The 13,417-nt window shown below is 47.5% G+C and overlaps 1 protein-coding gene across 1 annotated transcript in view; it reads right to left on the reverse strand.

Annotated features, from left to right (window-relative positions):
• Positions 1–11,721, reverse strand: part of KLF16 (KLF transcription factor 16) — a 104,048-nt gene extending 92,327 nt beyond the window's left edge. Inside the window, exon 1 of the mRNA XM_069649492.1 lies at positions 10,712–11,721. Within this exon, the coding sequence (XP_069505593.1) occupies positions 10,712–11,342 (631 nt within the window). The 5' untranslated portion in view covers positions 11,343–11,721. The remainder of the gene's footprint in view (positions 1–10,711) is intronic.
• Between the last annotated feature and the right edge of the window lie 1,696 nt (positions 11,722–13,417).

Genomic DNA, 13,417 nt, shown 5'->3' on the forward strand with positions numbered 1-13,417 from the left:
GCACCCATCCTAATGTTGCATTTTACTCATTTATACCTGCATAGCAGCCCCTGTACTGTGAGGTGAGGCTTTCCCAAATTGTGCACTCATCCTAATGTTACATTGTACCCATCTGTACCTGCATATTTGATGTAGCCTCCCCGTGCCATGGGGTGCGGCTCTGCCAAAGCAGGCTTCTTTAACTTATCAATTGCACTTATTGTAAACAGCGCCATGATAACTCAGGGTCTTGGGCACTGCTATAAATGCTACAATAAATAAATAATATAAGTAGCATTAGTACGCCCGCTCTGACAGGCACCTCTCCAACTTCCCCACACCCTTGTACTTCCCGTTACTGCACTTGCACGGTCCAAATGTTCACAAGACCCAGTAGGACCGTTTTGTTATTCTTCACCCCTGTCCCCCTCCTTCCTTTGTCTTGCGCCTATACAGCAAATGGTGTTTCAAGGCACAGCATTATGAATACCTAATAAATAAATCAACAAAATAAAATTCCCCATGAAACTACCACTGGTAAAAAAAAAAAAGCAGCCAGATTCCATATACACAAAAGAAATCCACAGTAATGGACTTCCACATCGTTAAATGTGGCGGGCATTTACACTTTTCCATGAAAAGTGAAGAGTAAAAGGTGATTTTCCAGTACATGCAGGACTCACCTCACAGTACAGAGGGGACCTTTTACACTTATGTGCAAATGGAGACAGTCCCCCATGCAATCTACTATTGTAATGAAAATGATCCAACAGCGTTTAAAATAGGACTTCCATTTACAGTGCAATCTTAAACATGAGGATGGTATTTGTAGGCTTGTTAAACGTCTCCCAGAATCCCCATCTGCCCCCCACAATGTGCTTTCCTAAATGGGAATTTTATAAATCCAATTGCGTATTTGGCTTCTGTTTTACTCACAAAACTGAAAAAACAAAGATATCATAGTACACCTCGGCTTCCTGTGGCCACTTGCCGTAATTAGGAACCCTGGTTCAGCTCTCAGTGTAATGACCAGTACCATCAACACTTGCCCCAACAATGACCACATTACTGGACTAGTATCCTCTATAGTTGATCATCATTGCCAGATTATCATCCCCCTAATTAGAGACCTAGTCTGCAGTTCCCTGAAACCCTTTGAGGTTGGGAGGGTGTTTGACTAGCAACTGATCTCCACCAAGAGCCTAATTGCGATCCATCTAATTGGGATACATAGATGCTTTATCAAAAACATTGTTAGTTGTTTGGTTATTTGTGACTGGTCACCAGTACCATGATTACTTTTCTGGTCTCCAATTCCCCTATTGTGTAGTTTTTAGTACCATGGGTGTATTCAGCATCCCCTGCGTTAGTTGTGTGGTCACCAATTTCGTGGTTCTTTGTGATGTATAAACTGAAAAATCATTAGCTCCTCCCTAGCTGTTGGGGCAATAGTCCTGATTGTTAACTTGCACTCAATGGCCGATGGCTGGCCACAAGTCCCCTAGTTAAGAGTGTCATTATCAGTATACTGGCTAGCTGCTGATCACCAGCCCTGTGGTCAATCACCTAACCATTAGTGCCCAGGTGCTTTGTTACCAGTATCCTGATCATTTACCTCACTCATATCTGCTCCTTGCCTCTTCTTCAGTGCCCTGATCTGGCGCCTCATTATCAGTTCCCTTCCTATTAGTTTTCTCCTGGTTCACTAATGAATTGTCTAATCATTAATGTAGGGTTTAATGATCAAATGAACTGAAAGGCCATTTTAGGCCCAAAAGGTGCAGAAATACCTTCTTGTAATGAGAAGGCACACTGGCAGACTGAAAAGCCAGCATTAAAAATTGCAACACTGCTAATGGGCCTAGTAAATTCAATGTAGGTACTTCTGCAATTGAAGCAAGGAACATGTCAAAAATGAACCAGGCTGCAGAACGGAACGGGAAAGGCTGATAGACAAAAAAGGCAGCATTTTACTCGCAACTGCCACACATTAAAACGCGGTGTACATTGAAAAGTAAAAGCATGTGAAATTCAAAGACTTGAAGGCACCACTCATTCCAAGTGACCGAGGCCTACTTTCAACACCGGCAGCCTTGCTGACAAAAGATAGATAGATGCCTTGAAAATGTGGGCATTCGATCGTTTGGAAGGAAAGGAACTGTTTGACAGTGAAACTATCTGGCCTAAACCATTCAAATGTAGATCATAAAGTAAAGTGGACATTGATGTCATGCTGAAAGTAAATACAACAGATTGAAAAGGCAGTATTTAATTTCAGCTGCCACATTAAAAAGGCCTCATGTTTCAAAGGAAATGTAACCTTCACAAATATAAGAGTCTGTTGCTAGAGGAATTACTAAGTTTCTATTTCCTGAGATGGATTCAGTTTCTATTCAGAACACTCAAGCAACCTGGAAGGGATTTTATTGAGGCTTGTTCCCTGAGATAAGTCACAGATCACCCATTAGCCCTGAGTGAACAAAGGCTGATGACTTTACACCAGGCTAAAATCAACAATAAGCAGCAGAGGCATGGAGCATATGTTTCAAGAAATGAAACCTCAAACAAGAAATGAAACATAGGGGGCAGTTTGATGGTCAGAATCATGTGTATGTAATTATGTTCCCGTAGGTTTATATTAGGAATCACGTTGTGCCCATTAACTTTCAAACCGTGATACTTAGATAAATGGCACATGTATCATTTTAAAGTGTATTCCAAGGCTGTTCCATCAAAATTCGACATTGGGGACAGAGTTACAACTTAAAATGCATTTCTAGCGCTCCATAAAATGTCACAAGGCCGTAACTCGGGGAGGTAGTAATTAGTAAATGATGCAACTGTGTATAAAATGTGGTGATAATAACTGTTATTTGTGTGCAAGTGGCATAAAAGCACACTTTGCCCATGCAACCTCCGGCCGAGATGAGAGTCATCCTAATTAATCTGCCATGATACGCTGAATTAAAATATATACATATATATCCGTTCGATATATATCCTACTGGGCTTTTTCCAAGGCAAATTTGAATAGATTACATTGTTTACTAATTGTTAAGATGAATAGAAATGTTTTACTGGCTCCATATTGGTTGCTAAGAATTAGCACTCTTTTAAAATGATTGAAACTCTGATCAAGTTAGCTAAATTAGATAGAAAGGAGATTGAAAGCTTGGAAGAAGATTTGTTTAACTCATTGGATGGTGACGAGTGTAAGAAGAGAATGCCCTGTATGGAAGAACATTTTGAAAGATAAAAGGTAATATATTAAAAATTTCCCTGGAAAAAGCCCAGCGGGCAAAACTTATGGCCATAGAGTTGGCATATTGGACACAATTGTCAGGACATGAGGCACGTAGACAGAATTGTGAGGATATCAAGTCCCCTTTTACTAACACACCAGAGTTTCTATGTCACTAAGAAACATATTTAATGTGTTAATACAAAAAGGCTGGCTAATAAATACTGTGAACTTGTCTTTTCTTTATGTTTGCGAGATGCCTTCATAACAAAGGATTCTGTTTTCCTACTTTATAGTAAGGCCATCGGTTGTGGGCGTTCCCTTAACTGAACTGCTCTATAAGTAAACCAAAAAAGAAAAATATTCTTTTAAGATTTATATAGAATCAGTGGCACTGTCTGACACAATCTGTCAACCACTCTGCACTCGTGTGCTTCCCCATGGGAGGATCCTGAAGCTCTTATTTCTTTCCTGAGAGCCAACCCCACAAATCCAGTGCAAGTAGTTTGGCAAACAGAACCAAGTGTTGGGATGCGTTTAATACCTTCCTTTTTTTAATGGGTGGGTGGCATGGAAGTAGATTCTTAGAATATTTTGTTAAATAATAATTCAATTAATTCACCTATAGCTAAATAACACGGGATGATTTTGTTAACATTAAAAAAAAATTAAAACTGCACCCTCGCTGTGAATAATAACAACACTCTGTTAATTTAATTGGGTACACCTATTTTCCAGGTCTCGGGAGGATAGCTCGGGGGCAAAGCATTTGCCTAGAAAGCAAAATGACGTGGAGCAACAAAGGTTCGATTCCAGGGTCTGTGCTTAGAAACCTCTGGGTATTAAGCGTGTTATAAATTACCAATTATAATATTAGTATTATAACCCAAGAATTCCATAAAGGGAGGGGGAGGTACTGGTCTAAAAACGAAATTACTAACTGTCGCCATTCCTCAGATCTGGCCTTTAAGCAGAGGGGTGCTGAATGTCTGGGTTCTTGGTGTTGGGTAGAGAAGTGCTTTGCTAATTGAAACAAAGTGTAATTCCTAGTTGAAAAATGCACTCTTCTGAGAGAAAGTGACCCTGATAGAAGAGAGATTTTAGAATGCCTGAGGGTGAAGAATGAAGAAGGATTCTATCAATCCAAAATATTATCAAAAGTCTGTGGTGTTTTCAAAACTGGTAGCATTTTCAATCACTCAGGCGAATTAAACAAAGTGTTGCATGTGTGAAATTGCTTTTGAAAATAGAAAGGTGCTGCAATTGGTTTAAATGTAAACGTTATCAAGGAATGATAATGCTCATGATCTTGTAATGTTCCATGGTATAGTTTAATTTTGACACTCAGGGGTTTTGTTTGATTGATTAGCAAATGAGGGGTAACAAAGGGAGGACAAGACAAACTATCTTACTAGGCCTAGTGTCATTTAGATCGTGCAAGTGCGCAACAGGAAGTGCGGGGGAGAGGGCAAAGGGCGAAGTGCACCCAGAGCAGCAGGGCCCTGAGTTAAGTGTAAGGAAGGCTGGAACTACAGGGGGCAATCCAAGTCCAGTAGTCCAAGGTGGCCCAGGTGGCAAGTGCAGGGGACTGGTTGGGGGCTGGTGTCCTGTTAGTCTCAGAGGACACCGAGCAGCCAGTCAGCAGACAGAGCAGGAGCAAGGGAAGGTTAGCAGGGGAGAGGGAGCGAGAAGGAAGAGGAGAAATGAAAGGTCTTGAGGAGCTTCAGGAACTTTAGGAGATCCGGCTCATGGCAGAGAGAGAGGCAGCAAGGCCATTCCAGAGGGAGGCACCTGCACAGGAGAGAAATCTACTCACCATTCTCTGGTTGGAGAAGTGACTCACCAGCAGAGAATTAGAAGTAGATGAGTGGAGGGCTCTAGGAGGAAGGTACTTAGGAAGAGAGAGTTGAAGTAAGTGAGGGCCCGGCCCCAGAAAACATTGTGGACGATGCAGAGGGTCTTAAACTTGATCCTTGCCACCACCGGGAGCCGGTGGAGCGACTTCAGGGCCGGAGAGACAACGTTTCTGGGCTTGAGGCCAGGGATAGGTCTTGCGTCCTATTCTGGATGAGTTGAAGAGGGTGAAGAGTAGAGTTAGGTAGATTGAGAAAGAGGCTGTTGCAGTAGTCCAGCCTAGAGAGAACGAGGGCTCTGGAGACAGTGCTGGGGGAAGGCGAAAAAAGGAGGTACAGCTGGAAATGGGCCTTCTTAGAACGGTCCTTGGTGCGTGGAGAGAAGGGAGTCGAAGATGACCCCAAGGTTTTTTGCCTCACAAGAGGGTGAGGGCAGAGGGCACAAGGAAGGCGGCAAGAGCGAGAGAGGAAAAGCAGGAGCAGGAGTCCCAATGAGAAGGATCTGAGTCTTACTGGCATCAAAGCAGAGCTATTTAGAGGTGCACCATGCCTGAATAGCGGATAGACAGTCACGGATGAGCGAGGAGGCCGAGGGTAGCTTAAAAGAGAGCTGTGTGTCATCCACCTAACACTAAAAGTTAGAGTAAAAGGTAGAGATCAGGGAGGCCAAAAGGGCCCAGAAAGACATTGAAGAGCTAGGAGGAAAGGATAGAGCCCTGGGGAACACCACGTGTGGAGAGAGAGGTGGTGGAGAGAAAAGCCCCAAGCTGAACCTGGGAAGGTCGGTCCCGGAGGAAGGTCAGCCATGCCAGGGCCAGATCCATGATGCACAGGGTAGCACGGAGATGAGTAATCAGGATTTTGTGGTTGACCGTTTCAAATGCAGAGGAAAGATAGAGGAGAATGAGGACAGAGGGAGAGCTAGAGTCAAGATTAGAGAACAGATCTTCACGGGTGTTCAGGAGTGCAGTTTCTGTGCCTCTGGCTGCTCTAAGGCCAAACTGATGGTCATGGAGACAACCAACAGATTCAGTGTGGAGAGTTAGCCAACTTCTCCAGGAGTCTGCCCAGTAAAGGAGTGACAGAGATGGGTTCATAGTTTACCGGAATGGTGGGTCGGCATAAGGCTTTCTTAGTAGGGTGAGCGCAAGAGAGTGCTCGAGAAGAGAGGGGAAATATCCAGACGCAAAAGGAGTGATTACAGAAATCAGCCAAGGCTCAAGAAAGAGAACCAATGTGGTCCTTAGCCAGAGCTGTGCAGAGGGCCTAGGGAGGAATAGAAGAGGTAGATACTGCAGTAGGGTTGGGCAGCTCCTTGCAGATTCTGAAAAGTTTGGCAGTGTTTGAGACAACAGAGGGAAAGGCTTGAAAATGGACCCTCTTATTAGAGAAGATGGAGAGTATGTATTGCCTTTGGAGCAGGCGGCAGGCCAGTTTGTCTGAGGGTGCAACCGAAGCGCCCCACTTCCGTTCAGCTACTCTGCACTTGCGTTTCAGAGTGGCCAGGTGGGAGTTATGCCATGAGTTGCACTTGGTGACAGGCTTCAGGCAGATCCTCATGACAGGGGCAAGGATCTCTATAGTGTGAGAGATGGAAAGGTGAAGGTTGGAAAGGGCTGTGTCAGAATAGGAGTCAGCCGCAGGAGTAGGAGTAGGTGAGGGAGGGAAAGTGGCCACTGACACTTGCTTCATAGGTCGAAAGACTGCAAACAAATGTGGCAGTGCTGGGTGGGCCTTTACTAAGGGGGACAAGATGCTTCAAGTGATAAGAAACAATAAAGTGGTCACTCCGGGAGAGAGATGTCTGAAGAGATGAGAACATCCAAGGTGTGTCCAGCAGAGCGAGTAGGATCAGAGGGTAGAATGAAGAGGGAAAGTGAGTCACATAGGTTGCGGAAAAACCCAGGAGTCTGGAGAGTGCAGGTGGATGTTGAAATCCCCAAGGAGGTAGAGGAAAGGAGAGAGGAGGCCATTCAGAGAAAAAGAGGATGGCCTGTAGATGGTGGCCAAGGTCAGAAAGAGGCCAGGAGAAATAGAGCGCCTGCAGACCAGGCATTCAAAAGAGGAATAGGTCTGAGTGGGGTTGATGGAAGCAGGGATCCACTCAGTAAAGATCAGGGCCACTCTGCCTCTGGGCCTAGGGAGTATCTTGTAGCCCTCAGGGAGGAGTGTGGCAAAACTCATGATAGAGCTGGCCTTAAACCATGTCTCAGTAATAGCGAGAACATCCAGGTCCAGGAGTTCCAGGAGGTGGCAGATGTCAGAGGAGTGTCTGAATGCAGAGCGAGAGTGGAGTGTAGCAGGTCCCATTTTTTAAAGACTTCTGGGAGAGGTACAGGGGAGAGGAGTACCCATTAAGTGGCCGAGGAGCCAGATAGGAGGAAGGAGGCGGCAGAGGAGCCCGACTGGTAGTGGATGGCAACAGTGCCAGAGCGGTGGAGGACTGAGGTGGCCGAGGAGCCAGAGGTAGTAGATGGTATGGGAGCCAGAACAGTAGAAGAGGGAGGTGTCAGAAGAGCCAGAGAAGTGGTAGAAGGAATTGCAGGAGAAGGAAGTTGATGAGGCAAGGGAGGCGCCTATCAAATAGTAGGAGATTGGACTGAGGGTCCTGGACCATGACGGTGCCGTTTAGATAGATATTAATGATATCTCTGGAGGACTGGAAGGAGGCCAAGAGGACCTCCCACCGGGCGCCACTATTAATGGGAGAAGATGAGGAAGAAGTGCGACCATATGGTCCAAAAGTCGGGAGACGGAACGACAAGGAGGATGTCGGTGAGAGTCTGTCTGGAGGAAGCACCGACTTAGGCGTCAGCGATGGGAAAGCCTGGATTGGAGGTAACAGGCAACCACAGAGCGCAGGCAGAGACAAGTACCAAGGGCAGCAACAGGCAGTAAGTGGGAAACATTGGTGGGAGACAACCAGGCTTAGCTCAACCTAGAGATGAAAAAGGCCTGAAGGCAACAGTAGTGATGACAGAGTAAGAGGGAACCAAGAGAAGAGGAGAAAGGCCTAGTGGGCACAGCAATCCATTTGCAAGCACACCCAGGAACACTCACCTAGTGCAGAAATGCAGGAGAAATACAAAGAACAGTGATAGAGGCCAATAACATTCACCCAACAGAAATGCAGAGAAACAGTTGCAGAGACACAGAAAACAAAGTACGGCTACCCAGGAGAGGGGCAGGGGGTTTGCACAGTTTATTAGGCCCGTGCTCCATGTACATGAAAAGTGAAATCCAAAATATTTGTTTTTGTATTGAAGCTTATATTGTGCCACAGAGAAGGTGGTGTGTGTAATCACGTGGTGAAAATATTCATTGAACCTATTATTTAATACATATTTATTATTTCTGTAAACCCTGGCCTGGTTCTTGACTTATTGGTGGCACAGTGGGCTTGGGGTCCAAGTGGCTCTATATGAGTCATAGACATGGCTAGACTGAATTAAATGACTGATATATTGTGTAGCACTCTAACTGGGGGCAGTGGAGGTGAAATCCCCACGTTGGGGGATGTCTCTAAATATATTGTTATATAAATGCCCTGGTAAGTTACATAATCACCACTACCCTAGTGAGCTGCCTGATCATCAGCACCATGCTTAGCTGTGTCATTCTTAATGCCCTGGTTAGGTGCCCCATTATCAGCGTCCAGGCAAAACCACTCACCATCAGCGCTCTGCTTACTTACCTGGTTAGTGGTCTGTCATTAAATCGCTTGATTAATGTATGCATTTGTGTAGTATGAAACTTGCTTTGCGAGTAGAGGACCACTGCACAAAGCATTTCGTATGGACTATAAGAGAAAAGGGTTTAATTAGGTCAATGGTCACATGAGCAACATTATTTATCAATAGTGGATTTGGGGCACATTGTTGGATATATACACCAGTTGACAAAGATCAGTTGTTTTCACGTATAGCAAGTGATCTTCTGTAAAGGCTATTTGGTTACAATATTTGTGGAATCTTAGTATGTACGGTACATAACATTTCAGCAGAGTTTGTGTTTACAGGTTAGGGATCAGATTGGGCAATGATTGATGGGGGGCAGAAGATGAAGCGTACTCTTGAAGAGTAAGAAATGATGTGATGTGTGTATGTTTAGAATGAAGGCGGCAAGTGACTTTTTATGGCTGGCTAGTAGCATGGAACTTGAAAAGTGGCCCGACAGGAAAGTCATACCCCCTTGTTAGTTGTCCGATTGTTAGGTTGCTGGTTAATTGAGCGATCATCAGGGCCTCAGTTGATTGGATGATCAACAGCTCTTTGGTCAGCCTTTCTATCGTCTGATTGGTGTTGATCCTGTTAGTATTCCAGTAAGTTAGGCCCCCGTTAGCTTGCTAATCATAGCATGATTCCCTCCAGGCTAAAATGATTCCACGTTGCTGGCTGTGTTCTTGAAGGTTAGTAGCCGCATGTGTCATATAAGGATAGCTGATATATGAACAGTGTCCAGTTGTATCACTTAAAAAATGTTACTGAGATTTTTCCGCTAAAATTATCACACCTTTTTCCTGCATCATCTATAAAAAACATTTTGTAAGAAAATCTACAAATCACTGTTACCAATCCAAACAATTTTTGTTTTTACATTATGGTTTTGGCCCAGTGAGAGGGGCTACCTTTAGCTTGCATAGCAACGCCCATATCAGCAAGGCTGGTATTAGTACCCCCAGGCATGTGCCCAATCACATACTTGTCAGTCTTAAATGTTAAATACCTTTAGCTATATATATAGCCAACAGTGGCTACTCGCATTACGAAATGGTATATTTAAAACATAGCTAATTATTAGATCATTGACATCTTGGTCAGTAATGAATGTATGAAGTTTCTGGTTAGCCAGGAAATCAAGAATACCCTGGCCAGTGATCCTTACATCAGGACCCTGGTCAGTGATGAGAGTATTGGTACCATGGTCCACCATCTCAACAGAAAAACAGTGGAACATCCGTACTCTGATCAGTCATCTGAACACAAGTTCCCTGCCAACGTGATCAAGTAGGCCATCGGGATCCTGGTTAGCATTAGTCCCCTAGATTGTGATCTGAGCAACATACCACTTATTTGTATATGGATTTTTATAGTTTTGACCTAGCTAAGCAGCAACAGACCCAATGCACAAGTAGTTTGGAGTTAACAGAGGTCAGTGGAAGGGGAGGTGTCAGGTTACAGTAGCTGGATATCCCATAGCTGCAGGCGTGGTATAATGGTATACTATGATCAGTGGGTTCTACGTGGCCTGACACAAGGGTATTCCATGAAGAGCAGCGCCACCAACACGGGATTAGCTAGTTCTCAGAACATGAGTACTCTAGATAGTCATGTATCAGCGTACTGGCTAGTGATCAGGGCACCAGAGACCACCACTCTGGTTGGGGATTTTAGCAGCCAGGGTAGTGCCCACCAGTTGGTACACTAGTGGTTGGATAATCAGAGCAGTGGATGGCTCTCTTTTGCCTGCTTGCTGCCGCGGCCCTGGCTAGCACGCGGCAGGAGCGTCCCAGCACTTGCCCCTCCCTTTCATTGTTAGCGCTTACGGTGATGGGCGCGCACGGGTGCATTTCCAGAGCATGCTCAGCACCCCGCCCTTGCCCTCGTGTCCTCCCCTCACCCGTTCCCCGCTCGCTCACCTGTGTGGGTCCGCATGTGTGCCTTGAGGTGCGAGGACTTTCCGTACACTTTGTCGCAGCCCTGGAAGTGGCAGTGGTGGCGCTTGGCCGGTGTGCCCGGGAGGGGCGTCCCAGACGCTGGGGTTGGGGGACCCTCGGACAGCGTAGTGTAGCCACTCTCCAGGTCCCCGGCCGAGGAGGAGGCGCTGCTACTCTCCGACATCCCAGACCCCGGCCGAAGCCCGGGCAGGAGGGCGGCCACTGCCCGCAGATTGCCCCCCACGCTGCCACGCAGCAGCGTGTCCCGCACCTCGTGGTCCTCGCGCGTGGAGCCCGGATCCGGGGAGCGGCGCCCTGGTGGGCGGTGGTCTTCGGGGTGACCCGAGGGCCGCGTGTCCTGAGGGCGTCCCTGGGACCGGAGATCTATGGGCTGTCCTGCGGAGCAAGGCGTCAGATCTCGCGGAGGGCGGAGGTCCGTGGGCTGGGCAGGGGCGCGCTGATCCTCGTGGTGGCCCGGGGAGCCGGGAGGCAGATCCCGTGGGGGGCGCGGCTCCTGCTCCACCAGCACCCTCGGACGGTGCAACCCGGCCCCGCTCGACATGGACACCAAGCACTCGGCGGCGAAGTAATCCAGGCAGGCGAACGCCGACATGGTGCGCGGGATGGCTGGCTCCTGCCCTACACTGGATGACTCCCGGTGCAGGTGTCGGACGATGCTCTGCTGGCACTGGGGTGGGGGAGGGGCGGGGCAGGTGGCACCGATGAATGGGTGGGGCACCGGGGTCTCCTTGTACAGGTGCCTGGTACGGCTGGGACCCCGTGCTTCCTTGAGGTAATCGGCCTGGCACAGGGGTGGGTGACCTCGTTGGTACAGGCAGACGGTCAGACTAGGAGCCCCACCACACCCCCTAAACTGCCTAGGACACCAGAGGCCGATCAGACTCTTTTGTGTCTGTAAAAGCCGGTTGGTGCGCGCAGCTTCCCCCGCCCGACCTCCTCTGCCTTCCACGCCCCCCGATCCACGCCTCCTGCCCGACCGAGGGGGAGGGAGAAGGCAGGGCAGTGACTCAGGGGCAGACGAGGCAGGAACTGCAGGGGAGGGGCGCTGCAGGAGGGGTGCATCTACACACCCACTCTTGGGAGGGGGAGAACCCAGGCACACTAGAGTGGCTATCTGTGCTGCTAGGAGAGGGGAGCAGCTTTGTACCACGTGAAGGGGGCGCACCTGGGCACACGGGTGCTATGGCACTATATTAGCGGCGAGTGGCGTAGCTATACACCCAGTTCCATGGCAAGAGTGCGTAAGTACGCACACGGGTGTGAGCGGAGGGGGTTGGGGTGCCTGGCACAGCAGAGTGCGGATGAGTGTTGCAAGGAGCAGGCGGCACAGCTGGACACCTTGGTTTTCTGTACTAGGGGGGGGGGGGTGGTATTGGAACCCTGGAAGGGTGTCGACAGTGCAGAGCAAAGTGAACCCTCCAAGGACTCGCAGGGGGAAGGGGCGACACACGGGGCCAACTAGGGGCTACATGACATCTGGTTGCATTTTCATTTTTGCGCTTGTATGTCGTTTAAATAAATTAAAATTACATCCTCAAACCTACACCGAGTCGGCCACTGAGCAGGCTAGGGGTTTGAAGTTTACAGCAGGGGGTCAGGGGCACTGCACGGGGTGCAGCCAGGCAGCTGTGGCAGAGAGCACTCCAGCTGGATCAGCGCGAAGGCGCCTGCAAGGAATGGGGCAGTCGCTCTTTGCAGGCCCGGCATTGGGGGCAGCCGGGGGCGAGGCGAACAGGGCCCGAATGCAGCAGGGCCGGGGTTGGTGGTGGGCATGGGGGAGGGGCAGCCCGCTATTGGGGAAACGGTAATAGCAGGAGGGCCATTACACAACCAATAGCTCCGCGTCTTATACACAATATGCTGCTTTGTGCTGTAGTATTTTATGCTGGCCATATAACACACAAACAACTAAAACGTCAAAGCACTGCCTTTGCGCAACCTAAAACACACGTGCACTGATGGTGGGCACTGGGAGCCCAGGACAAGAAGGTTGACAGAGACAGTGGAAAGAGGGCAGCAGTAGCAGCTACAAATAGGTGGAGAATGCTTAGTTACCGAGGGGTGGGAAACGCCCCTACAGTAGCAAAATGGTTGCATATAAGCTGACCACGCCCCCACCTTTGCTCTTGGAAGGCCACGTTCATCAATAACCCCAGGAGAGGTTCCTTTCTGGCAAAAACGGACTCTAGTCGACCCTTACAACAATTAGAACCTTTGGCCCGGATCCCCGCCGTTCTAAAATATTGAGCGATTTAGTTAACACCCAAAAGCAGGAATTTTTGGACTCATCAGGAGCCCTTGATCTCTACCAATCTGGGCTTCGGGCACATCTTGGTAACAAAACTGCCATCCTGTAACTGCATGGATTGACTAATACTATTGCTCTCTGTGCAACTTGGATGGAAAAAGACCTTTAACACAACAAATGTTTTCTGCTTAACTAATTACTTTTGTTGCAATCTTCTTCTTCTTATCCCCTCTCCCTTTATGATTTCGTCCCCCTTTTTCTACAAAACTGAATTATGTCTATATTTGCAGATTGGTCTATATATGTTTACTTATTTGTGTAAATATTTTTGATGTATGAAGCCAACAAGTGGCTATATCTGTTGTCTCACTTTAAATAAAAAAAATATATTTTTTTACATACCTTTTTGAATGGTTATT

This window comes from Ambystoma mexicanum, chromosome 1p, assembly GCF_040938575.1.
Source record: "Ambystoma mexicanum isolate Mex_15411 chromosome 1p, UKY_AmexF1_1, whole genome shotgun sequence".
In the NCBI taxonomy this organism is placed as follows: Eukaryota; Metazoa; Chordata; class Amphibia; order Caudata; family Ambystomatidae; genus Ambystoma; species Ambystoma mexicanum.